The 27,312-nt window shown below is 38.2% G+C and overlaps 1 protein-coding gene across 1 annotated transcript in view; it reads left to right on the top strand.

Annotated features, from left to right (window-relative positions):
• STT3B (STT3B, subunit of the oligosaccharyltransferase complex (catalytic)) overlaps positions 1–26,049 on the top strand; it is a 31,690-nt gene extending 5,641 nt beyond the window's left edge. The window contains 13 exon segments of the mRNA XM_009324172.1: positions 1,919–2,018; positions 7,248–7,346; positions 8,971–9,117; positions 11,836–11,884; positions 13,439–13,593; positions 15,497–15,708; positions 16,475–16,662; positions 17,172–17,286; positions 17,288–17,350; positions 19,697–19,870; positions 20,899–21,012; positions 22,054–22,266; positions 24,359–26,049. Coding sequence (XP_009322447.1) covers positions 1,919–2,018; positions 7,248–7,346; positions 8,971–9,117; positions 11,836–11,884; positions 13,439–13,593; positions 15,497–15,708; positions 16,475–16,662; positions 17,172–17,286; positions 17,288–17,350; positions 19,697–19,870; positions 20,899–21,012; positions 22,054–22,266; positions 24,359–24,439 — 1,710 coding nt within the window. The 3' untranslated portion in view covers positions 24,440–26,049.
• The last annotated feature ends 1,263 nt before the right edge of the window (positions 26,050–27,312 follow it).

Below are 27,312 nucleotides of genomic sequence, written 5' to 3'. Positions count from 1 at the left end.
GCCCTTCTAGACATTTTGCTTAGGTAAATTTTTAGGACAAAGCATAATTGTACTATTCGTTATAGAGTATTCATTTGTCTTTCTCTGATGGCATTAGTTATGTTTTCAATGTAAGTTGAAAGTTAAATCAAATCACAATTTTGAGGTAGTAAGAGTCAGTCCTTGCATGGGGAGTTTGGGGAACAGCTCCTTCAAAGAGAAGTGGATATTGCATGGACTGACAGAGATCTTTCTTGATACCTAAATCTGCTTAAAATATATACCTAACTCACTGTGGTAGTTTGACTCATAGCATCACATTGTGTTCCATAAGGAGAAGGGTTTTTTCTTGCATTTATATTTTTGGCATTTATTTAACTTCAGCAACTTCTGCTTCAGATAGCTTTTTATGACAAGGAGGTAAAATAAAGCAAAGCTTTACATTGAAGCAATCCTTGTAGGAGTAATAAATAGCATGTTTCCACTCTTTTGCCAGTCTATGAGGATGCCTCAGTTTTGTTTGAAAAGTTCCAAAGTGCATCTTCAATTCAGTACAATCTTCAGTGCTTACATTTAGTTTAATATTTTGATAATGAGATGCACGTCTCTGATCCATACAAACTGTCTGCTACATGCATCATTCAAACCTTTCCCTAAATATGACAGTGTCCTAATTGCACATTTGTTCTCATTCTATTCTGTCTTACCTGTCTTCATATAATATTTTCTCCGATTAAATAAACTTGCCTGTGTAAACCATAATACTTCATGCTAGTAATTTGGCAATAGGATCCTGATAATCTGAAACAAGTTTCTAGAAAATTTAGAAGATTTCTATTCTACTTGTTTCACATTGTCTGAATCGGTTGCCCCAAGTTTTGAAACACTGGGGTTTGTAGTATTAGTATCAAAAAACAGCACTTAGCCTCGTCCTTACTTTAGAATCTGTTCTATAGACTATAGTCATTTGGGTTTCTTTTTGGATTCTAGGGCTTTAAAAATACCTACATGAATCTAAGCCCTAAAGTACAATTAGAGTGAAAACCACATTAGCTACTGCATTCTAAAAATGAAGATCTAGGGTAGGCATGGTACATATGGGAGAAGTCTAGACTGTAATTTGACAAGAGGTCATGTGTTAAAATACAGATTGTCTAGTCAACGTTAGAAATTTAGATAACACATTGTAATGATAGCTCATTAAATCTTTATCTAAACCAGAAATCAGTGATATCTTGATAACATTGTAGTGTTTCAGTTCTAAGTACATCATACCAGTGCTTCTCAAGTGCTGCTGTTACTACAGGTTCACAATATCCATGATGTTGTTGTACACCATTCCACAGTGCTCAGCCCTGCTTCCCTGTGCATTCACCCCCTTCCTTTTGTTTTTCTCCTTACACTGCAACCTGCATTGGCTGCTCTGCTCCAGGAGTCTGCTCCCGGAGGTGTACCTTGCTCCCTTTCTTTTCTCTGGCTGGAGATACTGTTCCTTGTCCTCACCAAAAAGTGCAGAGCATGGTGCTAAATTTGTATGTCAAAGGAAAATTTTGGATCCTACATGGGACTCCTACCGCTGCCTTGTGCTGCAGCCTTCACCATGGGGAAAAGCGCCCAGCATCACATTCTTCTTTGCCAGCGTGACCAGGTTCGCTTGGGAGGAGGAGGAGATATAGGAAGGGTAGCCTTGGAAATCCACCAGCCCATTTCAAAAGTCTTTTAATGCTTTGATATGTGGGGGTTTTGTTGGGTTTTTTTTCTTCTTTTTTTATAACAAATATTGAGAAAGATTCTGGTGGTATTACTAGTAGTTCTGACTGCTTGTCTAGATGGGGTTTGTGTTTTCTTGTTAGACCATCAGGATATATAAACCCAGCATTGGCTATCCTAAGAATTATCAGATATTTTCAGATCTAATTTCCTATTCCATTTCTCACAGGTCTCTGCATGGGGTGGTTATGTTTTCATCATCAACCTTATTCCACTGCATGTGTTTGTTCTGTTGCTGATGCAGCGATACAGCAGGAGGGTCTACATTGGTAAGTTTTGTTCATTGAACAGTCATTCTCAAATGCTGAATCGTGAGGTCTGAAATTAATTATACTGATGTGTTTTGTATCAACTGGGAATTAAGTAATTGCATATCAGGTTGCATTTTTAAAATTTGATTACTGATTATAGTCAGTTATTTTCTACAACATGGAAATAAGGAGTTAAAACACACTCACGCTTCCAAACTTTCATATATGTAGCTGCTAATTAGTTTTCGCCTTTCTAGTGCACTGAAAAAAAACCCACTAATTGGATGGTTTGATATTTGTAGAACCCTTTTAATATATTTCATCTATATATATTACGTGTGTGCTGTAATAATGTTTTATATTTTTGTCTTTTCGTAGCATGTTAAACTATTGCTATTTTTAAAAAGTTGTGCAGCAGAAATTATGCAAACATATAGTATATTGTGGCATATATGAGAAAAGACACAGGGAATTTTAAGCAGCCATGTATGTTTTATATAATCTGGACTAAAAAGTAGTGTAAGAGTCTGTCCACTTGTTGTGGTTTAACCTCAGCCGGCAACTAAGCACCACACAGCTGCTCGCTCACTCCCCCCCCCCAGTGGGATGGGGGAGAGAATTGGAAGGGTAAAAGTGAGAAAACTCATGAGTTGAGATAAAGACAGTTTAATAGGTAAAGCAAAAGCCGTGCACGCAAGCAAAGCAAAGCAAGGAATTCATTCACTACTTCCCATGGGCAGGCAGGTGTTCAGCCATCTCCAGGAAAGCAGGCCTCCATCACGCATAACGGTTACTTGGGAAGAAAAACGTCATCACTCCGAACGTCCCTCCCCTTCCTTCTTCTTCCCCCAGCTTTATATGCTGAGCATGACGCCACATGGTATGCAATATCCCTTTGGCCAGTTTGGGTCAGCTGTCCTGGCTGTGCCCCCTCCCGGCTTCCTGCACACCTCCAGCCTTCTCAGTCGGTAGAGCACGGGAAGCTGAAAAGTCCTTGGCTAGTGTAAGCATTACCGAGCAACAACTAAAACATCGCTGTGTTATCAACATTGTTCTCATCCTAAATCCAAAACACAGCACTGTACCAGCTACTAAGAAGGAGATTAACTCTATCCCTGCCAAAACCAGGACACCACTCCGCCTGAATCTTTAAGACTTTATTGGGTTAACGGGTCAGCCTTCCTTCCAGTTTCAGGAATGTGTGAATAGTGATCTTAGGAGACTAATTTTTTAATTTATTTGCCTGACCTTTAAATACTCTGTAAACTGTTTTTACAGAGACTTTATGAGTTAAATCAGTTGGCCATTGTGTAGGTGCGTGAATGAAATAAATAATAAGCAATTGGGGTATTCAGAGGTTTGTAAGTTAGCTAGAACATTTTTGACTCTGTAAGGTGAAATCTTTACAATAGATAGTTTGAGAACATAGTATGAGTTGAAGTGTAATATCACAGGATGTTTCATATTTGTAAATATATTTTTGTTAGTCATTTTAATACTGTTTTATCTTTTGTATTTTTAATTATTTTAATGCTTTTTTTTAGTGCCTGCTAGAGAAATGCCTATATTTACAGATATATTTGAACTATTATATACTATAATATTCAATCAATTTATTCAAGTTCAGCTTTGTATTTTTGTTACCAGAACTATAAATATCGGTTTCATGCTTCTTTGTTAATCTATTTATGTAATTCAGAAATGAAAATTCTTTAAAAAAAAAAAAAAAGCTCTAACCCAGCTTTAATTTTTAATGTTAGTATTACTTAACTTCTTCATTACCTACTTCTTCATAATTTAAGGGGAAAGTAATTTATCTTGTTTTGCTTTTAAAATTGTTTTATTGAATATTTTCATTTTCCAATTTCTATAAGGTAGGCAAGAGAAAATTAAATCTACTAATTTTAGAATCCTGAAGCGATGCAGTAACCAGAAACAATAAAGAATAAGTACTCTCGCTTTTTCAGCTTTCAATGAACTAGTCTTTGAACTCATCTGGGGAAGATAGTACTGCAGGTTCATATGAATTAAAGGTTTTGGCAGACGTTTGTTTTGCAGATAGCTACGGTGTTTTGAGATGTTCTTGCCCTTCAGCTGTGAGGGAGATGTACTTGAGCAGAGTTGTCAGAATGAAAATGTGATTGCTGTTTCATTGCAACTGCTGCCTTAATTTAAGCTTTCGTGGGAAGCCTTACACACAGAGAAGTCTGTACGTCTCGCATTAGTATGTGATTTCTAGGTTTGTTTAACAGGATGTTTTTGTAAAACAGGTAAGAATGTTCAAGCACTTCTAGGAGGAAATTAAAGTGTGCTTCACCTCCAAACTATTCAGATAGGGAGAAGAGTTTACAAAAGCTTATTGAAGTAGGGAGAATAAAGATATCTTTGGAGTTTCTGTGATATGCAATTGCTAGTGTGCCTGCAGTGGTCCCGTAATTCTTAAACTGCCAATGTGCAGCTAAAACTTCCGTAAACTATTGTCAGCTGACAGTAGCTACTAAAATCTGCATCCATTTTACTGTTACTGAGAATTTGGGGGTTTTTAATCTCTAGATGAGTTGCTTAATTTTATTTTAAACTAGCACGAGCCTAACTTTTGTAACTGATGAATGTTTAATATAATAGCATAAATGTAGAGAACAATATTTGGTAGCAGCACGTTTTAAAAAAAATAGTGATGGTGTCCTGGTGCATATTTTTCATATGGATGTTCATACACCAAAGAAAAGGTTAATGGGACATGATCTGATATGCCTGGCAGCGTATTCAGAATCATTTAATGAATAAAAACTTCTCAGAACGTGAATTTTTTGCCAATTTTAAAATATTTTATGACTTGCAGGCAGATTAATTTATCAGCCAGATAATTTTCTGACCCACTTGGCATCAATGGTGATCATGCTACCTACGTTTGAAAGCTTAAGCTGTGCTTTTTTTGTGTGTGTGTGTCTTGAGAGTGGTCAGTATCTTTCGTTCAGATCTTACTAGCTTAATAATTAAGAACAAGTGCTTATAATTCCAGTGTATTAGCAGCACTTGTATAGGTAAATAACGTCTTTATTCAGATATAGGAACCATTGTTATTATTTTCTATTATTGTACTTGTAGTTTCTCTTGTAGTTTATCATATGTTTAAAAAATAAATGGTTTTACATTTGGAAAGGTACCAATATAGATTTAAGTCATGCTTGCACACTTAAGAGACTTGGTAATTTTCACTTCAATCTGATTTTTTTTCCTGTACTTTTTTTTTTAAGTTCTGTATACTTTTCAGAATATTTAATAACAAAACACTTAAGAATCTTCCAGAATTTAAAACTTAATTTCCATAATTCCTTGTTCTATCTATTGGATTTTATCATTTAAATAGTGAGCAGGTATATATTTCTATCAACTACATCAGTATTCTAAAACTTCAGATGATGAGTGTTTCTTCCTGGTCATTATAATCCATTAGTTGAAAGTACGTGGTCAAGTATTTGATCGTACTCTCTGGAGTACGAGTAGGTTCTTCCTGTGTTTGTGCAGCGTACAGGAACTAAAATTGTTCGTAAAATGAGTTTATCTACAGTAGGTCAGAATGGTTTTGTTCTTGACCTAGTCAAAGTTACAACCATGAAAGTAGCTTGCAGGAATCTAAATTAACTTTTTGTTTTTGCAAAGACTGTGTAAACAGTAGAATGTGAAGGAACATGGAAAGTTTGTGATGATAGATCACCTTGATGTATCTAAGTTCCTAGAAAAATTGTGTTGCTGTGTAGATTGCCAGTTTTTTTTTCAAGAGCAGGCAGACACATGTGATAGCTGTTTGAAAGAAGTGGGAGTAAGGGATGGGGGGTGGGGGGAAGTGGGCATAGAAAGTATAACAGTTGCAGGACTAGGCTTAAAAATGATGATTTACAATGGTCTAACAAATGTGAACTGTAGTGATTTATGCCAATCATTGAACTTCCACAGGATGGCAGTGTTGTAATACTTGCACAGTACAGTAAATGATTTATGTTGTAGCGAATTCTTCAAAAATTGAGCTTCCTACAGCAAAAATGCAATTCAGTGACTTAAGAGGGAATAGATCAGTAGCCAGGCCAAGTAGTGCAATACAGATGCTTGAAAGAATACACCAGAGGAGACAACAAGTGCTTGGAAGTATCATCACAGTCGCTTCTGTGACTTTCGGAAAGCATACAGTACCCTGGGAGCATAATCCCCCAGTGAGACCACACAGGTGCCATGGAAACAATACTGCTGGTAAATGATGTGCTCCCCAAGCCTGTTCTCGTGGAGGTTGGTAAAGGATTGTATGAGAACAGGGATCTCTTCATACGATCGAGGCCGTAACAAAGACAGTGGCTTATGATTTGTAGGAGTGTTTAAAAATCTGGGAAGTGGATTATTGCTGTTTGCCACTGAAGGAACAAAACTTCATTTGGCCTTGTTGGCTGGTTACTTCAGATGTAGTCAGACTCATGGCTGTTCAGAGTTGGTATTTCTCTCTTCCCCTCCCCTCTCTTCTTCAGCCTGGAATACTGAGGACCAAAACCCTGTCAAAATGAAGTATATGAATCTTAGTGCATACATAATAATCATTCATATGATTAATACTAATATTAATATTAATGATGTTCTTGGCCTCTACTTTCTGGGGGGTTATGATTATCTATATCCCCATGGTTGATATAGATCTATTAATACATGTGCTTAGTATTAATTTTTAATTCTATTGCCTTTCAGTTTCTTGGCCTGCCTTTGCTCTTGTGTTAAAAAAAGAACAAGCATACCTCTTTGCATTTTCTACATAGGTAGTGGACTCTTAACTGTTTTGCTTCTTTGAGGTCTGGTCCCTTCAATTTCTCCTCATACAGGAAGCTTCTTTTGTCACTTGTTATCTGAGAGCTCTTCTGCCACCCATGCCCCGCGAAAACAAGATGGGAAGAGAAAACTATTTCTGAGCTAGAGCATCTTAGGTAGATGGTTTATTTCCCTAGGAGGAGAAAAAACAGTGCAATTAGAAACAACAATACTTTGCTACTTCCTCTAAAATTGGATGCAATAGGCAGGTTTATTCTAGTTAAAGGAGGAAAAATTAATTAGGATGGCTGAAATATTTAGAATCATACAGTTCTGTTTCAGTGTCACTGAAGTTCGGGGGAGGATGGACTGTACTACGGAACCAATGCTTTTTGAAATGTGTGTATTCATTTTCTTCCCACCTTTCTCTTCCTCTTCTCTCCTCACTTTTTTTCCTAGCGTATAGCACTTTCTACATTGTGGGGTTAATATTATCGATGCAGATACCTTTTGTGGGATTTCAGCCAATTAGAACAAGTGAACACATGGCAGCTGCAGGTAAGAAAATTAAAGGTCTGCTTCCAAACAGCCTGCTTAGCACAAGAAAACCTCAAACCCTTGCGGCTTTGTTTCCTTGTATTAGAAAGAACACATACTAACAAAGCAAATTGTTAAAGAAAAAGAGGTACAATTTAAGTGTCTGTAGGGAAGTTTTCTTTCCAATTGACACGTTATCCTTCTTTCTGTGAGCTAATGGAGGTAAAATGCCTCCAAAACACTGGATCAGTTACACGTTCTGACAAGCACTTACTTTGCACATTGCTAATCTCTACTGTTTTGCAATATAAAGTTGCCTTCAAGCATTGTACAACTGAAACATTCCTTATTGGTAAACACAGTTTTTGCTGAGCAATTTGGTTTTAAAGTTGATATTCTTCTGTAATTTTTCAAAGTGGGTTAAATACAAATTACTTAAATTACTAATCAGGAGGCTGATTTTTAAATAACTGATTTCAATCTTGTTTGATTCTTTTTATTTCTTTAAAGTAAGTTGATTTTTCAATGGTTGTTAACAGTCAGACATCTTGATTTCTTGACAGCAATAACCTCTACTAAGACTGGTAGGTTGTACGTTTAACTGCATACACTGTGTGATATAGATTAGTTTGTTAGATTCCTCAGGTTTTTTTATTATGTATAGTCGCTTACCAAAATGTATTTGGGACAGCAAGTGAAATATCATTAACATTTACCAGGAAAAGACTTGTAAAAATTAAGATTTTTTTTTTCAACAATCTGAATATAATGGAAAGAGTAAAGATTATCAAACCACATTTTGCATCTGAAGAATGTTGCATTTATTTAGTGAATAAGAGTTTGTGTCTTTCTCTAGGAGTTCAGAACTAGTGAATTTCAACATTGCGCACCTCAAATGTATTGGTAAATTGAAGAAAGACCATACACTTGAATTCTGTTTTTTTCTTCTGCCAGCTACCAGTGAATTTTCACTTTTGAATGGACTAATCATTGGATTGATCTGACTATGTACATTGAAACAAATAACAACCAAAAAATCGTGTCCAAGTGGTGGTTTAATGTTAAACTCTGAACAGCCTTTTTGAGGGAGTGGGGTGTTTACCCAGTGAATTCTGGTGCTTCAACACTAGCTTTATATAATTCAATTGTCTGTATCACTTAATGCTTGGGGTTTTTTTCTTTATTAAATCCTCCTGATTTGTTCAGTAGCTTAATTTCCATATATTTCTATATCAGCCTTGGTTTTGTGTTGCCTGGGGTCTGTGTCTTAATTTTTTACCAGGTCTAGGTATGTTAACCTGTGTTTTTATCGTAGTCAGTGCAATCCAGTTTTCAGGTGATTCTCTCCCTTACCCCAATTTAATGGGGAGCAAAGAGGTGGTGGGTATCGGATCTCTTGATATAAAAAGCAAAGAACGTTTTGAGAGTATTTTCTCTCATTGCGAGTTTCTGTCATTGCAAGAAAGTATCATCTCTGTTAAGTGTTAAAGGCTATTTGTCAGAAAGTGATTATATACTAGTTTTTAGATGTAAGGGTGTACCTTACACTTATTTTTCTAATTCAAATATAGCAAAAGTATGCCAATTGCTTTAACAGCTGTTACTGCTTTTGGGCATTTAAACAAAAACTTTCTTCTTTCTTTAGGTGTTTTTGCACTGCTTCAGGCATATGCGTTTTTGCAGTATCTGAGAGACAGATTAACAAAGCAAGAATTTCAGACATTGTTCTTCTTGGGTGTCTCACTAGCTGCTGGTATTGTATTCCTGAGTGTCATCTATTTGACATACACAGGTAAATAAATGTGAAACTAGTTTACCTTTGGAGCAGGTAAACCAGATGATCGACATTTGGTTTAGTCTAAAGTAGTTGTTGGCAATGCTACAGCAAACCAGTGCTTGTGTTACTCTATATTTCTGTGTGTTGGAATTCACTGTGCTTTCTGGGCTGCAGAAAAAAAAACTTTCTAGCATCGTTCCGGTATTTCAGGTTTATCCACAATCCACATGATGATGTGAGAAGTCAGACTGCATGAGGAACATAACTATAGCCAAAGCATGTTAGGAAGATACATATAGCTAATCTGTTCTGAATAGCATTGACAGGTCAAGGTCAGATTGCTTACTTTCTGAAATGCTTTAATCTGATTTCTGTATGACTGGAATGAATCTGTAAGTTCTACTTTACTTCTGTGGTTCAGCCTCCAGTCTTCAAGGCAGTTCTACCCAATCTCACAAAAACAAGCTTGTCTTTGCTTGGTTGCCATCCCCAGATGCCTCACTGCCATCTTCTGATTCCATTATATATTTCCTTGGTGATCTAATACTGTACTTCCTTCCCCAATGAAGAAAACGCGATCTTATTTTCCTAGCTAAAATATGTGTCACCCATGCAAAAATTGACTTCTGCTTGGTTTGAATTGCATGATCTTAATATTATACCTCAAATACAGTTTTGTTCTGTCAGAGTTTTATTTTGGGGAAAAAACACCTACCTGAGACTTAGCTTGTTTTTATTTTAACTGACTTCTTTCTTGTACTTCTTTTTAGCAATGTTTCTGGCGTAAATTTTTTCTGTGTCAGTTGTTTAACATTTTGGACTGTTTAATAGCAGTTTTATTTTTGTTAGTTATGATACTATTATTCCAAAAGAATACTTAGCATCTCTATTTGATTGAAAGCCTTCTAAAACTTGATGGTTTATGATTTGCTTTTCAGTATGTATGAGCAGGTCCTACTAATACTTAATAAAAATTTTCAGACTGGCATATCAAAACAAAATTTGGCTCTAATCTCAGTGTGCAGCAAAATACGTCTTCTGTTGCAGTTCTTAGGAAGTGTTGATTTCAACTTCTGAAATTCACTGATCAGTATCACTGCTTCACCAGATGGAGCAAACCTCGTTGCCTCAGCTTCTCCTGGTACGCTGTGCAATATGGGCTCCTGACCATCTCACAGCACTCTGATCCCTCTCTCTTGTCTTAATAATCCTCTTGCAGAAGGGTGCCCACATCTGGGCCCTGTGTCCCAGGTGCAGCACCTGGAAGAAGGGGTTTGAGGTTCTGGATTGAAGTCCTGCCTGCCGTAAGGCCACTCTTTTCAATTTAGCACTGTTCACTGTTTTGGCCTCTGGGATATATTTACTTTTACCTAGCCACCAGCTGGACCCTGATCCACTGAGTACTACTTTGAGCTTGTCAGGAGAGCCTGTTTTCAACCCTTCAAATGGTCTGTTTGTCCAGCCCATTCTTCTTCAGCTATAAATGAGAAATGAGGACAACTGTTCAAAAAGCATTTAATAATGTATTTCAGGAGGCTGTGCTCCATGATCTTTGCAGGGACTCGGGTTACTGGCCTGTAGTTTCCTGCGTATTCCTTCTTGCCTCCTAGGGGTGTAGCATTAGCCATTTTCCAGGCACCAGGGGCCTCCCTTATCACCCTGGTGAAGATGGTGGGTAGTTATCACATCAGCCAACTCTTTCAGCACCCTCGGGTGAATGCATCTAATCTTGTGTTTTGGGTATATCCAGAGAAGACTGTAACTGGTAGTTCCCCATCTGCTGGCAGCTCCTTCTTCTTGTGCTTGCAGTGGTTTGGGAGCAAGCTTTGCATCTGAAGACTGAAGGGAAAGATATGTCTTGTCATAGAACATTAACCACAATATTTAAATGTCTAAACTAGATATTAAACTAAAACCTTCAGTCAGGTGATACTAATTTTAAATATCAGATAGAGGGAAGACACTGTGTCATGCACAAAGACTTGGGTAATAGAGAAAGTTAAATCTTTTTATTTTATTTCAGCTTGTCTGTATCTGTCTTCAGAGGGAGATGAAACAGTTGCAAGGAAAGTGGAAATAAAATTTAAGAATAATCTTACTAATATCTTTTAATAGTGATTTTTATCTTTCATCTGATAATGATACTGTTTCTTTTCATCTTATACTCAAGTATCTAAAGGCTTTGTTTAAAAAAAGTAGTATGTAAAGCTTATCAGTCTGTCTAGTAGCAGCTTTTATATTCCATACCACATGTAGATCCATCAGCAGAGAAACAGTAGGAAACTGGTGTTTCATTGAGTATTAGTGTTTTGGCTATAGATCATTCCCAGTTTCCTGCTCAGGCATTTCAGAAAAATTAAATACTTTCTTATCAATTATGTTTTCTTTTTCTTATACTTCTTTATGGACTATAGGTTGCTATCTGTCATATTCTTTGAGAAATATTTTGTTTATTATTGCATTGCTTTGACTTTTGGAGGTGTGTGTGTCTTGATACTCAATGAGTACAATGTGATCCTGTGAGAGTGTGATCCTGTAAGAGTGTGTTCTTCTAAAACTAGCTTCATGGTTGGTAGACTTTATAGCCTTCCTAATGCAGTAGGTCTAGTTCACATACATTACAAGTTCAGTGAAATTTCTTTGGGTTTGTGCTGTAATTTGAGGGAGTAGAAAAATTACTGCATTTAAATACCTAGCAGCGAAAGGGGGTTTTTTTCCCTTTCTCTTTTTCAGGTTATATTGCTCCTTGGAGTGGCAGATTTTATTCATTGTGGGACACTGGGTAAGTAAGGATAAAGGATATAAGGATTTAGATATCAATAGCATTCTACTGAAAACTAGTAATCCTTTGCTCTCCTCATCCTCAAATCCATTTAGTATTTCAGTCAAGGAGAATATAGTGGGCTTTAATCAGTTATCTAAAGAGAGCATTTGGAGTAACTGTTTCATGATCTTTGCAACCATCTTACTAATTTATCTGTTAAATTTCTTGCTTCTTTGAAAGTCTTTGAGTATTTAATGGTATGTTTTTCTATATGAAATTGTAGTGCTTCTCAGCATAAAATAACCAAAAGCTGTACCAACACTTGAGGACATATTTAAAAATTACTAAGAGCCCTAAACTTACACTATTTTCATTGCGCAACATTGCACGAAATCACAAAGATGTTGCACATATGATCTTGCATGTTGCCTGTTTATTGTGTTCATACATCTGTTTTTGTTTTAGTTAACCTTTGAAAATCCAGTATTGGATTCTTTAGTCAGCCAGGAGAATAGGAATAAAACTGAAGATATTTTTCTCAGATAAGTGTATTTTAAGGTGAAATTCAACTGGTAGATTTTTTTTAAGATTAAAAGCAGGGATAGGAGAACTTCAAACTTCTGCAGTTCGGTTTTTTTCAGGCTCCTAAGTCCAGCTCATACAGGATTCTGTACCAACTCTGTAATAAATGTAGTAGAATAGATGTCAGAAAAGAAGCCTCAGATTTATTTGAAGAATATATAGATGTTGTTCTTTGCCTATAAATGAAGTGGTCTATATATATACACAAAGCATTAAACTTTTGAGGGCTTGTCTACATTAGAAAATCATATTGTGTTAAAACACACAATGCAGTTTTGAATGAGAACTAGATCTCAGTGAAAAAAAGGACGTGTTTGATACCTCACCTTTCAGTCATGTAGCACCCCAGATTAGGTCCATGTGTATAGCCGTCTTTAATATAGAACACAGTTTTGTCCTTGACTGCACTGAGTGTTTGACATGTTGTTTAGCTGACATATATTTCCAAGTGTAGACAAGGCCTGATTTTTTTTTTTTTTTCAGCATCTAAAAAAACTGTGGGGGCATCAGTAACTGGTCTGGTATTTAATACTGTAACTTTCTGTACTAAGAAAATGAAGGTATTCTGTGTAGAGGAGAGTTTCCGAAATACAATGTTGAAAATCTAGGAGACTTACTGGCATGGGTGATTATGTCTTCAAAATGTAATGGTGGGGCTTCCATAGCTGCGTGTTTTCATTTTGGTGAATTTGGCTTCATAGTTAGCCATAATAAAACAAAACATCCATAATTTTCATTCTTTTAATTAGTATGGAAATAATCTTACGTATTGGTGTTTTACATAACTCTATACACCAAATACTTCCTAAATAAAGTAAAACCTGGGGACTTTTTTGGTATAAAAGTTTCATCAGATTTCTGCTGAATAGAGCACTTGCCATTTTAAATTGAAATGCTTCCTTTGAAATGACTTTCAGAATTCCTAATGTTTACAAGTTTTAATAATTTTATCTTTTCAAAATAATTTGAACTGAATTTTTTTTAAAAAAGGTATGCGAAAATTCACATCCCGATCATTGCCTCTGTGTCTGAGCATCAGCCTACAACATGGGTTTCCTTCTTTTTTGATCTGCATATTCTCGTGTGTACTTTCCCAGCAGGGCTGTGGTTCTGTATCAAAAACATCAATGATGAAAGAGTCTTTGGTAAGAGAAAATATTTTAAAATTGTTTTGAAAAATCTTGTCTTCAACTTGATTCTATTTTGGTTTTGTTTGCTCAAAGCTGGTATATGGCTTGTTCTAAAAAAGGTTTAGAAGTGACATGTTTAAAGATGAGTATTAAAAGTTGCCTGCACCCAGCAGTATTTAAAACCATTTATAAAACCGCAGAGATTGAAATGGTGATGGAGTATCGTCCCAAGAGGTGGGATCGAAATATTTGTCGGTATGGTTCTGTTCTGTGGCTGGAGTTGCATGCTCTTCCACATGCTGATCCTGCAAACCATGCGTCGGGGTGCAGCACCACAGCACAGTTCAGCCAGATGAACAGCTCAGTGCAAAGGGAAGGTCCCTTCCCCACGCAGGCTGCAAGGCAACCGACCCTTCCCTGGGTGTCTGGCACTCATCCCATCACAGATGATGATTCAAAGTGCCTTTTCTTTCCAGATTTTCTGCTATTGCAGTGAACGGAATCACTTGCTGTGGAACAAGTGCTAGATAAGACACAAGCCTAAGCAGAAGTGTGAGGTCTCCCTGTGTCAATGACAACGAATTGTTTATTTGTATGAAGCTGTACTGTGAAAGCAGACTTTTAAGATTATGAATGAGGTTTGTAAGGATGTAATTTGAAGTTGTAGCCCATATGGAGGAGTGAAGCAACCTGATCTAGTTGAAGATGTCCCTGCTCGTTGCAGGGGGGTTGGACTAGATGGCCTTTAAAGGTCCCTCCTTCCAACCCAAACTATTCTATGATTCTAAGATCACTCAGGTCTTGGGGTTTTTACCGGGACAGGAGGCTCCAGACCAATATAGCTGCCTCTTAGGATTACCTAAGAGGTGTGTGGGCAGTGGGAATGTTTACTGTGTTAAATCCAGTGACTCTGGGGTATTCTGTGCTCTGTGGCTTACAATGAGTCCTTGTCGAGACCAGTGCTGGGCGCCTCGCTTTCAGCCTCCTACTGCTGCATCACCCGTTTAAGTCAGCATGAGTACCTATGAGTGAGAATGGGGAGCCGTACTATTTCACTACAAAGTAGAAAGTATTTATGTAATTTATTTAATATATAAATATATTAAATATATATTTATGTAATGTAATCTGATAAGTCAGTGTCCCTTCATGATTTCTGTGGCAAATCTTTCACAAAAGCATATTGTTAAACTGTAGCAGACAAGGAATAACCAGTATTACTTCAACAATAGATGTTCCTAACCAGTGTATATAGGTTTGTTTGGCTTTTTTTCCTTCTAAGAAAAGTGTTCTGCATATTCCTTCCTATTCTGAAAATCCTGTTTTGTTTTGGTTTTTTGGGGTGTGGGGGTGGTGGAGATAATACTGTTCAGGAAAACTTGCTTCAGAATAGGGCTCGCAATATCATATTATTTGTCTGTATGGAATTATAATGTAGACAAGCCCCCAATTTGTCCACAGATATCTCTAGCTTAAATTAAAATTTGATATTTACATGAAATTCTAACACTTCCTTTTGCTTTTTCAGTTTCAATAACTTGTTTGGTCTAGGGCTGTTTGGCCTTTTTAATCAAATGAAACGACCTATTATTCCAGTAGTATTTTTGGTGTGTGATATTAAATTTCACTAATAATGTATCTTCTGACACATTATTAATGAATATGAAAATGGGGTTGTGTTACTGTAACAGTTGTCAAGATGAACTTCAGGAAGGGTTTGAGGCTCAAAAGGGATAAGCGTTAATTGAACTGTATCTCTGTAAATTAAAAAGCAATGAAATGCAAGATGCATTCTCAAGTCTTTATACACACAGATGCTCAACCCACTTCCAGAAGTAGTTTTATGGAGAGCATGTACGTGTGCAGTCAGAGTGAGTGTTATTTTCTAAATGTCATGAGTAGATTTGTTTCTTTGCAGTTGCTCTGTATGCAATCAGCGCTGTTTACTTTGCTGGTGTGATGGTTCGTCTGATGCTCACTTTGACTCCAGTGGTCTGTATGCTGTCTGCAATTGCTTTCTCCAATGTCTTTGAGCGTTATTTGGGTGATGATATGAAGAGGGAAAATCCACCAATAGAGGACAGCAGTGATGAGGATGACAAAAGGAACCCTGGCAACCTGTATGATAAGGTGAGGGAGCAAGAGTTAGAAGTCGGAGAACAGCTTATTTTTACTTCCCCCCCACCCCCCACCCCTTTTGGTCAGAGTATTTTAAATGCCACTAGAGGTCTGAATCACTAGCATTTAAATTTAGAACAAGTATTGATGTTCTCCAAGAAGGTGTAACTGATGCACAGTGTTGACCCAGCTTTCTATAGACGCAATGGCAGGCAGTTGCTCGCTCTCCTTAACTACTTATAGCAGTTCCGTGTCACTGAATGTCTCCATGTTTCCCTCTTGTATTTCCTCTAAGACATGGTGAAATTAAAGAATAATACATTTTATAGAAAAGTATTTCTATACATAAACTTGCATACTCTTTTCATCACGAAGATGATGTTGTTAGGTACTAGGTTTTTTTATCTCTTAGGCTTTGTTATACTGACCCTGACAATGGAGGAAGCCTTGGGTTTCCCCTTTTCCTCACAGTAAATACCTGTGCCTTTCTCTTTTCCACCCAGCCCTATCAAAGGGCATCACCATACTGAGCCAAACCAAGCAAGTCCTGCGTTGACCCTCACATAATAGTTTTTTTTCTTCTGAAAGAGGCTTTCAAGGAGTCATCCATTTTTACAAGTTGCTGGATTGTCAAAATGTTCTTGTGCGTACTTAGTTAATTTATGCTACAACTTGGTCTAGCTTTATAGTATCCCATAGCATTTATGGGGTGCATGTGGTGCACCCACTGTCAAGGGTGATAAAAGTTGCCGTAACAGATGTATTTGTGTTTGTTTAGGCAGGCAAAGTGAGAAAACATGTATCTGAACAGGAAAAAACAGAAGAAGGACTAGGTCCCAATATCAAAAACATTGTTACTATGCTGATGCTGATGTTGTTGATGATGTTTGCTGTCCATTGTACCTGGGTAACTAGCAATGCGTACTCCAGCCCCAGCGTTGTTCTCGCTTCCTATAACCATGATGGGTAAGTAAGGTCTACAGGTCTGAAAATAATTAAAGGGCAAAAGCTTTTCTACTTCCTTTGTGTTAGCAATTTGCTTTACCTTCTTTTAATCACTTGCAATTATATTAAGGCAGAATTGTCACCTGAACAAAAAATACTTGATACTCTAATTTTCAAAAAGATACAATGTTTTATGAAATATTTAATGTAAATATGTAAAAATAATCCTATCCAAAGCCAATAAAGATGATGGTTTAAAAAAAAAATAAAATTTTTGAGTCAATTGGGAAAACTTGTTTATGAATATATATTTGACTGGAAATGCATTTAGTCACATCTTCAAACACAGTTCAGCTTTTGGCCATTCAGCTGTTGGTGGGTTCAAACTTCTGACTGCTGGTGACTGAATCCCTGAAAGGGAGTTGAACGCATTAAGAGGAGCCTTATTTGTGAGCACAGATTTATCACGGTGCAGTTAATTTGTTGCTAGTATTTGTACTGACAGGAATAAAATGAACTCTGTTTTCCAGCACTCGGAATATACTAGATGACTTCAGAGAAGCCTACTACTGGCTGAGACAAAACACAGACGAGCATGCCAGAGTGATGTCGTGGTGGGACTATGGTTATCAGATAGCAGTTTTTTGGAATGGCTAACCGGACAACCTTGGTTGATAACAATACTTGGAACAACAGCCACATAGCCCTGGTAAGGGTGGCAATTTTCTATGGAGTAGAAACACCAAAATGTTTACATTGCAGTCGAGTATGAAATTGTAAATGTGTGTTGATCGATAGTATGATATTAAGGAAAAATTCCGTGGAGTGGGAAACACAGAGGTGGAAGGAACATATTTTTTGCATGTATTAGAACTCAAGTATGAAGAGTTTTGGCGCTAGAAGGGATCGATTTTGCTTTTGGAGTTTGTTTTGTTTACTTGGAGTTTCCAAAACTTCACCTCTACTTCAGTTTCTCTTTTCTTTGTGGGAGGATAGACAAAATCTAATGGGGTCGTTTCGGTTTAGCAGTGTCTTTGCTGACTGGGTTTTGAATGGCACTATGAAAACTGCCCATGTGAAACAACAAATTTTCAGGCGTCTTGGAAATCAGAGAAAGTTTATGAATGGCAATGGGAGTGTTGCAGATTTGATGCAATTCTGTCTTCTCAAATTTGCCATTAGACAAAACATCTGTACATTTAATTTCTTTCACTTCTGAAGAGTAAGTTTAAGTTTTGTGCGTGTGCTTAAAAGCAGGGTGTTAGCATCGCCTGTGGTTACAGGGGCACCACCTTGGGCAACTTAAACTTTTTTCAGAAGCAAAACAATGCTCTATATCGTAGCTGGGTTGCAGCCTTACTAGGTGCCATCTAATGACTCATCATCACTCAGTGATGACATCGGTCATCGCTCAGTGGCCGTTTATTCCTAGAAGACCTATGTCATGCTACATGGGCAGAATGGGGGAAGGGCTCAAGGAATGTGTTAGGATAGTTTCTCATCTTGTGTCAGTACCTAGTACAGCAGTTGGACCGGATCTGCAGACAAGCAGTGTTCGAAATCGACAAATTAATCAAGCTGTGCTTTGAGCATACAAAGACCTGAAAAAATGTGTATTGGGGAAGGGGGTGGTCATATGTACGTGCTTTTGACAGGGGCAGGGAACTCACATCAGCCAAAGGCAAGCTTGGGAAACTGTACTGTGGGTGCTGATACCAGTCAACAAGCCTTCCCGTGTACTAGGACACTTTTCTCTTGTTTTGGTTGTTGACCTGACAGCGTTAGCGTGTGTTAGATGGACATTCAACCCTGACAGCTCTATGTGCCTCCCCCTTCTACAGGAGGTAGAAGTGCAGATACTGTATCTAAACCAACAGATCCCTGCAGGACAGGGCGCGTCAGGTGAATAGAGAGACCGTGGAAGTCATCTCTATTGCATAAGCACAGTAACCATACACATTACAGCAATTAGCAATGATAGTTTTTAATAAAGAATTCTCTCCGGTATGACTGCTGGTGCTGTCAGGTTCCATTTCGGAATGTATACTCCATAAAGGGGGACCCGAGCAATAAACGTCTGTTGTGGCGAATACCTAAAGTTGTGCTCTAAATGAGGCGTGCCCCGAGACACATGCCAGGTGACTTCCTCCTGCCCAGAAATGGAAATCTGCCGGATAACTTCACATTGATTGGGATCGTGGCCAAGAAGCTGAGGTTCTCAGTCTTTTTGATGGATTGCAGCCCAAGCTTAGCGTTTCCTAATTACGTTCTTAACTGAATGTTACCAATTTGGATGCGATATTATTTATATTGTAGTTACTCCCTTTTATTACAGCGATACATTATTATGCCTTAAGTGCAAGAGCTTCAATAGCAAACAGAACTACTGAACTGAACGCCAGGTACTGACCTAAGTGAATTCTTTAAGTGTTGGAAGTGACCGCTGTGGAAGAGATTCTGGGTACAGCTTTTAAAAGCTTTTCAAGGCCAAACCGATGTTATGCTTTTAACTCAAGGATGTCTCTATTGTGACATTTTCTCTGCGTTTCTCTCCCTTGAATTCAAGGCTGAGGGTACCTGCATGCTACTGAGTACAATGCAGCGTGGCTGCTTCATTAGCGAAGGACAGAGCTCGAGGAAAAAAAAACCAAGAAATTACTAACATTTCAAATCATTTATTCACTTTGGGCTGTCTCTAAAGCTTGGAAAACAGTTTGTAATTAGGTATTTTCTGCAACGCTAAGCTGTTGGCAATGCAGCCGTGACTTGAAAAATCTGTTGGTGCCACAAAAGGAAAACCCTTATTGCTACATTTTATACTCAAAACACTCATTTCAACAGGCAGCACTCCTCTTGCAGAGGAGGAGATATTTCAGTTTAGGTTGGGCTTTTGAGTTTCTAAAGAGACACAATGAGTTTTCTTTATCTAGAATGAAAATGTGGGCTTCGGTTGGCAAGCGTGTATTCTTGGGCTTTGGTCTGGCAGGTTATCGATCTGCGGATCTGTTTGATAGGCAGCTGTGCAGATATTTAAGGTATTTTTGCTATGATACAGGTGGGAAAGGCAATGTCATCAAACGAGTCGGCAGCGTACGAGATCATGAGGAGCCTGGATGTGGATTATGTTTTGATTATTTTTGGTGGTGTGATTGGCTACTCTGGTGATGATATTAATAAGTTCTTGTGGATGGTGAGAATAGCAGAGGGGGAACATCCCAAAGATATTCGGGTAAGTGGAAACATACACAGGAAAACTGAAGCGTTCTTGGCCGAATACTGTATTTCTGTGTGCTCATCTCTACTGTTTTTTTAAATTTTTATTTACGTTGTTGCTTTTCTGGTAGTGTTTATTACAGTGGAGGGAAATCTCTACTACTTATTGCCATTTTATTTGAAAAATGTGTTATGGGTTGTTTTCCTAGAACAGTAGGAGTGCAGAAGCCTGTAGCCCAGTTTCTTTCAATATTTATGGTTTTGAAAGGTCAGTAACCTCAAAAGCCTTTCACTTTTTTTGCCTGATACTAAAAGTACAGGATATCTTTTGTAATTCTTGTGCGTGTGTCTCACTATGCACCATCATACTTCAAAAAAGGAGTGTTCAGGCTGTTTAGATGGTTGGCATTACAAATTTCTTCAAACTGTGTAATAGTAGGAGACACGTTAAAGTGTTAATATTGACTTATGTAGACTTTAAGTTACTCAAACATCTCAGAGATTGCAGAAGTCTGTAGTAATATTTGCTTAAGCCTAACAAAAACTCGTAGATATTGAGCACAGGCTTAAGGGAGTACCCCGCGTGCATAGTTTCATCTTGTACTGGAGATGAAAATGGCAGAAATTTTTTGTTTAAACACTGTGCACATACGAAGTTTACGGTAACATTGCAGACCTCGTATATTAACAATACAGTGCTTTTCACCCTTCTGAAGAATAATTTTGAGAGATGCCCAGCTAACTTTTACGTTTTGAGATCAGTTTTCCAGTAACTGCTTACTGTGAAGTGACAAAACTTGTGCCGGCACAATAATATGGATTTAGGAATATTGGTCCATTGGGGTGTGGGTTACAAGCAGGTAGTTCGTAACTATTTTACCTTTAATGAGCACCATCATTTTCTGTTTTAAGACTAGCTTTTAAACTGTAAAAGTCAGTTTAGATTGTTTATGAAGTGGTTTTTTGTGGAGAATGGAATGAGAAATGACCTTAAATAGGGGTTTAGTTTATATTGACTCTTTGTATCTTCTTTTATTTTTAAAGGAAAGTGATTACTTTACCCCTCAGGGAGAATTCCGCGTAGACAAGGCAGGTTCTCCAACTTTGCTGAACTGCCTCATGTATAAAATGTCCTATTACAGATTTGGAGAGATGCAGGTTAGTGCTATAATTTCTACTGAATCTCAATTGAAATGCGAGAAAACAAATGTTACTTTGATGTATTTTCCATCTTTTAGATTGAGCCTTGCTTGTAGTAGCAGAATGGGAGGTAAGAGTCAGCTTTACCAATTAAAACACATCTAGGCACGGTCTACTCTATAGAACCTTTAGAAAAAAGCATTTCTGCTGCTAACCTACGCTTGTACCTAGCTTTTTGCTGTCCTTCGCATTGCCCCAGACGAGCATCTTAATTCCATTATGCAGTGCACTTGCTAAAGCGGTAACTGTTATGTTGTGGAGAGCCTTAAATTTGTTTTTTTAATAGCATCACAGAAGTGGAACTGTTAATTGACTATTTAATATCTGTCAGAAATGACCCGATTTCTCTCCAAGCCACGTCAGGGTATTAAACAACACGGCACTTATTATATAAAGGCATAATTCTCGGCGAGAGTTGTCACTCCCCTTTGGGATCATCAAGCATATGCATGTAGCTAAATCTGCCTTGTTTGCTTTTTTCTTTCCTGTTCTTCCCCGTCGCTGCCAAGGGCCCTTCGTTCTGATGCGTTAGCACAAGAATCCTTTATTCAGCTAAAACTGATGCCAGTGGATCTTATTTGTACTGTGGGGGGGTCAAATTTAACTGATAAGCATGAACTATTTCAGACCTGTATGGAAAACCACGAAAGTGCAAATTATCGCACTATAGAAGAGAGAGCACGAGGGAGCAGCTATGCTAAAAAGCCACCACAGGCTGCCACACCTCAGGCTGTCAGTTGAGTAGCTTCATCTCTGAATGCAGACATGGTATTTCTGTTGAGAGATGAAGGGCCGTCTCCTGCGATGTCTGTAGGAGTAAGAATGAATTTGCCTCTTTCTCAATTGTAAAAAGGAACCGAGAGTTTTTTCTGTGTGGTAGTAACCAATGCAAGAGAAATGTTGTCCTTTGACGAGACCAGCTGAAAGCGTTGCCTTGGTTTGCAGCGATGGGTGTTTTGGGCTTTGTCTTGAACTAACATGCAACTTTAATTTTTATAGCTGGATTTTCGGACACCCCCAGGATTCGATCGTACGCGCAATGCTGAGATAGGCAACAAAGACATTAAATTTAAACATCTGGAGGAAGCCTTTACCTCAGAGCACTGGCTTGTTAGAATATACAAGGTGAAACAACTAGACAACAGAGAGACACTGGATCATAAACCTAGAGTAACCAACATTGTACCGAAACAGAAGTATTTGTCAAAGAAGGTGGGTTCCCAGTGAAGTAACTGAACGGGGTCAGGAGATGGCAGTTTATTTTTAACAGTGAATCACATAGCTGATGAATTATGTATTTCCACTAGCCAGAATGTTACGGATACTGTTCATGTTAGTGTCCAATATCAGACCCGCCTGCTGGTAATAATTGTTAATTTACTGTCCGCTTAACATAAAAGCATGTGAAGACACAAGGCTAGATTATTTTTTTTTTTAGGCAGAACGCTAACAGGAAATGGAGCGTGTCACTGGCTGTTACAACTCTTAAGTCTTAATGTAACCGGAAGTATAATCTCTAAAGTACATCAATTCATGTTTCAGTAACTAAGGCTCACGAAGTAAATGATGTGGAAGTTGCTTTCTGACTTTGTTTGAAAGTAGTGATGCCTAGCAGTTTAAAAATGGCAATTTTGTATGAAATAAATTAAATATGAAACTTTTGTTGACGGAACCGTAGTGTCTGGCTGCTTACTGTTTGAAGTCATCATCTTCATGGTTTTAAAAGCATTAGCTGTGGTGTGCTACTTCAGCCTATTCAGAAGGATGTGTTATCAGGGGAGCTGGGGAGAATCTTAGCAGCCCTCTCCTTCACACCATTTGTCTTCTATATACTCAAATACATGTTGCAAAAGGAATTCCGGAATCCTGTCAGAAACAACTGTGTGACAAACTAAATTAGTATAGGCAGTAAACTTAGACTGCATCATGGAAATACAGGTAAAGAATGTTAGAGGGTAAAGATGTGTATTTTTGTGATTTGATGGAAGTTCATAAAATAGGGCATTTGGGAGTTGTCACTGAAGCTAGACTTACCTGGAAAGGCAATTGTAAGCTTTAATGTGCCTATCGTACACTTACAGTGCAACTTTTGATCTCAGGTGACAAGCGAGGCTATATTTATTAACAATAGATGTATTGACCCCGCTTAAGCTGTGGATGTGTCGGTTCCCTGTCTAAAGACAGGATAAAAGTTGATGCAAATTCTGATCCGTCACCAACTCTTGTGGTACAAACAGGCTCTACTTCCCATTAAGAAATCGGAGAACCAGCAAAAAGAGCATGGGGCGAATGTCTAAACTAGGATTTCTTAAATGCATTCTGAGGGAGGGCTCCTTAGTAGCCAGAGCTTTTCAGCAGTTGCTTCTATACTTGGAAATTCAGCCCATCTCCTATCATTCCTGCCACGTTAGGAATGACTTTGCTCAAGCTCAGAGCTGTAACGTGTTCAAGTATTACATATGAGTTTGTATCTATCTCACTTTATAAGAGTATTATTGTTGTTGTTATTAAAAAGAGAAAAGTTACACTTAATTGACCTAATAGAGCCTGCTGGTAAGCACAGCAAAGTGCAGCGAGCGTGGGAGCCGCCTACTGTCTAATTTGTTGTGGCAGGCGTGTTGAATGTGCAATTCTACATGCCACGAGCTAACCGTATTTATATTTTAGTAGTATTAAGTTATTTAGTATTAACTTTGAAGTTAATATTACCTAAGACTAACATTAATGCTTCCTCCCATTACTACCTTAAAAAAAGAAAAAAATCTAAGATCTGATGATGACGACACATGAGCAGAAAGCGCTAACTAGCCTACAGACCAATAGCGGAGGACTAAAGACTAAAATGCGATTATTCAGTTTGTCTCTTACTTTTGAAAAATGCTGCTTTGAGCAAATGTTTCTAGCTGTCCTCTCGCTAACCTCCAAGAGAATCGAATAGTGCAAAAGATACAAGAAGGTATTCTTTCCAAACAAAACTAACACTCTGTACCGCTTCTGCTCTTCGGGCATATTAGAGCTTTATCGTGTTGGTTAATTATTAATTCTGCCTCAGCAGAAGCTTTGAAAACAATTCTACAGATCTGGTAGATGGGGCTTGCAAAAGTACATCTTGTGCGAAAGCAGCTGTCGGGCATGAATTAGCAATCCCAACTCTAAAAGTAATAACTGGGTAACACCTAGTCGAGGGCTTACCGTTGAAGCTCTTTCAAATCAGTCTAAAGATCAGGCATTGAAATGCACGCCATTAAACCGCGGTCAAGACTAAATCATTAACTAATACATTTTATTCTGTTTTTCTTTTTAGACCTCCAAAAGGAAGCGTGGCTACATTAAGAATAAACTAATTTTAAAGAAAGGCAAGAGGCCCAACAGGAAGACAGTTTAAATACACTGTTCCGATTGCTAATACGAAGCAGTTGTCCTTGAGATAACCAGTCTTTGCCTTTAGCTCAAGTCATGTTTCACAGCAACATGAGGGTACAGAACCATCATTGGTCCAGATTATTGTACAAAATTTTCAGGCAATGTCTGATTAAAAATATTGGCTTATTGAGAACAGCTGTTTTAGATTTGTAATGTGAAGCAAGACAGAGCTGCTATCCAAGTCTAGCAGCATTTTTTTTATTGGTACATATTATCCTTCAAATCTGTTGAGAATTTGGACTGACTGCACCAAAGAACCCTGTAATTTGGTCCTTGGCACATGCATACTTGTCAATCTTTTTTGGAAAACACTGCTCAGCTGAATAGCACCAGTATGTAAACTGGAATGGTGAAATCTAAAAATGACTTGTTTCCAACAATTGAGAGGAAGCAGAGCTCTCTGAAATTAAACTTTCAAAATAAGTTCCTCCCACGGTTATTTTTCAGCGGTTTCTTTCAATGTCCTTTTACTCTTGCTGCAGGCTGGTTTTGATCCGGAGCGTAAGAAGCAAAGCAGCAGTTTTCGCAAGAGATGACAGGACAGGTTAAGTGGATGCTAGTTGAGATTGGAGGAGCTGCTTTTGTGTAACGTGGGATTGCAGCATTGCTGCCTTACGCTGTCATTTCATAAGGTAGACAAGGCAAATCTCGCACACTGTAGATACAAGGGCTAAATTCCTGTCCTCCTGAAAAATCTGAAACGACAGTAATGAATGCTATAGGGACATACAACTGAGCATCATGTAGCGGCTGGTGCTTCAGAACAGAAGTCAAACTATTTTAGGTAAATGTTTACATTGGTAAAACAAGTATAGCCTGTTCAATGGGGGAAAGAAAAAAAGGTTGACAGGTATACAAAACCCCTCTTCTGTGGCTATCGGAGGTAGAGGATTTGCAAACCTCTGCCCCCTCTCACTGCCCTTCTTGTGAGGGTGAAAGTTTTTCTGGAAATCTGTTTCTCCGCAGTTTTATTTAGAGTGCTTGAATCAATTGAAGCAGTTCCTGCTATAGTGCTATTTGCTTTGTCTGTCTTTTCTACTGGCTTTTTTTGGGTTTCCTTTTTTTTTTTTTTTAAAAAGTGGTGAAAACCGTCAGATCAAATGCACTAAAATATAAATGGAGACTGAACGTGTTCACTTTCCAGCTATAGGAAAACTTTATACAGACTTGAAAATTTTCTTTAATTAAAATGAAAGGGTTTTGCAGTTTGTTTCCCTGCCGCAGGTTGTAACTTTTTATAGAAACAAAACTTGCATCAATAATTTGATGTGAAATGCAGAATAGTATGTACCTTTCATGAAGAAAATGTAAATTTACAGTGTTCTGTGAGAATGTTACTGCTGACTTCTTTCCCAAGGTGTAGAATATTTTTTTGATTTATGAACTCATTTTTGACTCTGATGGTTTATACAGACCAATACTACAGCTGCAACATTTTCACAAAGGTAATTAAATCTGGATTTCTGGCCCCCTGTCGTTTGGAGATTTCATTTTATTTTGTTGCTTTAAAGCTCAATGCAGACCAGTTGTTGACTGTAGGGGAAAATAAAGTTAATTCAAGTTTTGTGTTAAGGGTGTTGTGTCGGTTTTGTTGTGGCTAACTTGGTAACGTGTTGCCGATAGTCCTAGTGATAAATTAAGTCATTTGCACTCCATAATGCAAATCTGCTGACCTCATGAAGTTGCTGTAATGAAGCCACAGCAGCTACTTAACATCCTTCCAGCTTACATTTATTAAGCCGAATGTAGGGCCGCTGCTGTGATGAAATTCAGGTGGCTGTAATATTTTTCAGAGAACAGCAGCCATCTTTCCCAAACCCACACTGCAGTGAGTCCTCCTAGCAGCTGGAGACGCTCAGGCTGTTAGAGTGGCTGACCCACCAGCGGAAGGGGTGATTACGCGAGGCGTAATTTGTAGTGTCTTGCTTCTTCCAAGCAAATCTGCATCCTGCCCCCTCACCGGTGGTAAGAAATAAGCCATCTAACCTTTGGTAGAACATCTGAAAGGCAGCAGAGCAGATGCTGCTGGTCAGCCTGTGGTTTGGCAGTAACTCAGCTTTGGTTTAAAAAAGGAAATGAAAGGTTGCCCTCCCATCATCTTTAGGTATCTTTACAGTCCTGTCAGGCTGTTTTCTGTCTTAGCTGACAGCGTTCTCTTTAACAGAGCAGAAATAAGTGAATCCTGTCAACTTTTACAGCATTTTTAAAGCTATGTGAAAGAAAAAGAAGCTAACTAACTGCAGGAATCTTGGCCAGCCTGGGCCTGAAGTTGCCTACCACTTACCTGAGCTGCCCTAAATCTAACTTGACTTCAAGGCTTCTGCCAATGTTCTGCATTGAAATGAAAAGTTGGGTCATTAAGGCAGCCACTTAGAAAAAACAAAGTTACAAAGCAGAAGTGGCAGGCATTGTATCACCTTCCCTGGTTCCTCAGGAACCTGCACGCCACGTAGGTTACCTGGTTCTCCCCCTGCGTCCTTGAATCTGGTCTTCCGTTGCTGAGGAACTAAAACTGCCAGTGTCTAGAAGCCGGTATTGCCTAAGTAAGTTCTGTAATCGTTACTGTTGGAAGCAGTGAGGGCAGACAATACTATTGGCAATCCCAGAAGAAATATTTTGACCTGTGGAAGTAATTCCTTAACAGTTAACTAATGATTTTTCTCCCCCTCTATCTTGATAGATTTACTCCTGAAAAACCAGTCAAATGCTTTGACTCAGCCCTCTGTACATATCAGTCCCACTATGAGTAAAACCTGAAAATAAATTGTATTTGGCTGTGACTAAAACTCAATAATGTCTTTAAACCAAACGCAGAAGCTGCTCCAAGACTTGGCC

The sequence above is a fragment of the Pygoscelis adeliae genome, unplaced genomic scaffold (assembly GCF_000699105.1).
Source record: "Pygoscelis adeliae isolate BGI_AS28 unplaced genomic scaffold, ASM69910v1 Scaffold25, whole genome shotgun sequence".
In the NCBI taxonomy this organism is placed as follows: Eukaryota; Metazoa; Chordata; class Aves; order Sphenisciformes; family Spheniscidae; genus Pygoscelis; species Pygoscelis adeliae.
This window is presented reverse-complemented; position numbering and strand designations above follow the sequence as displayed.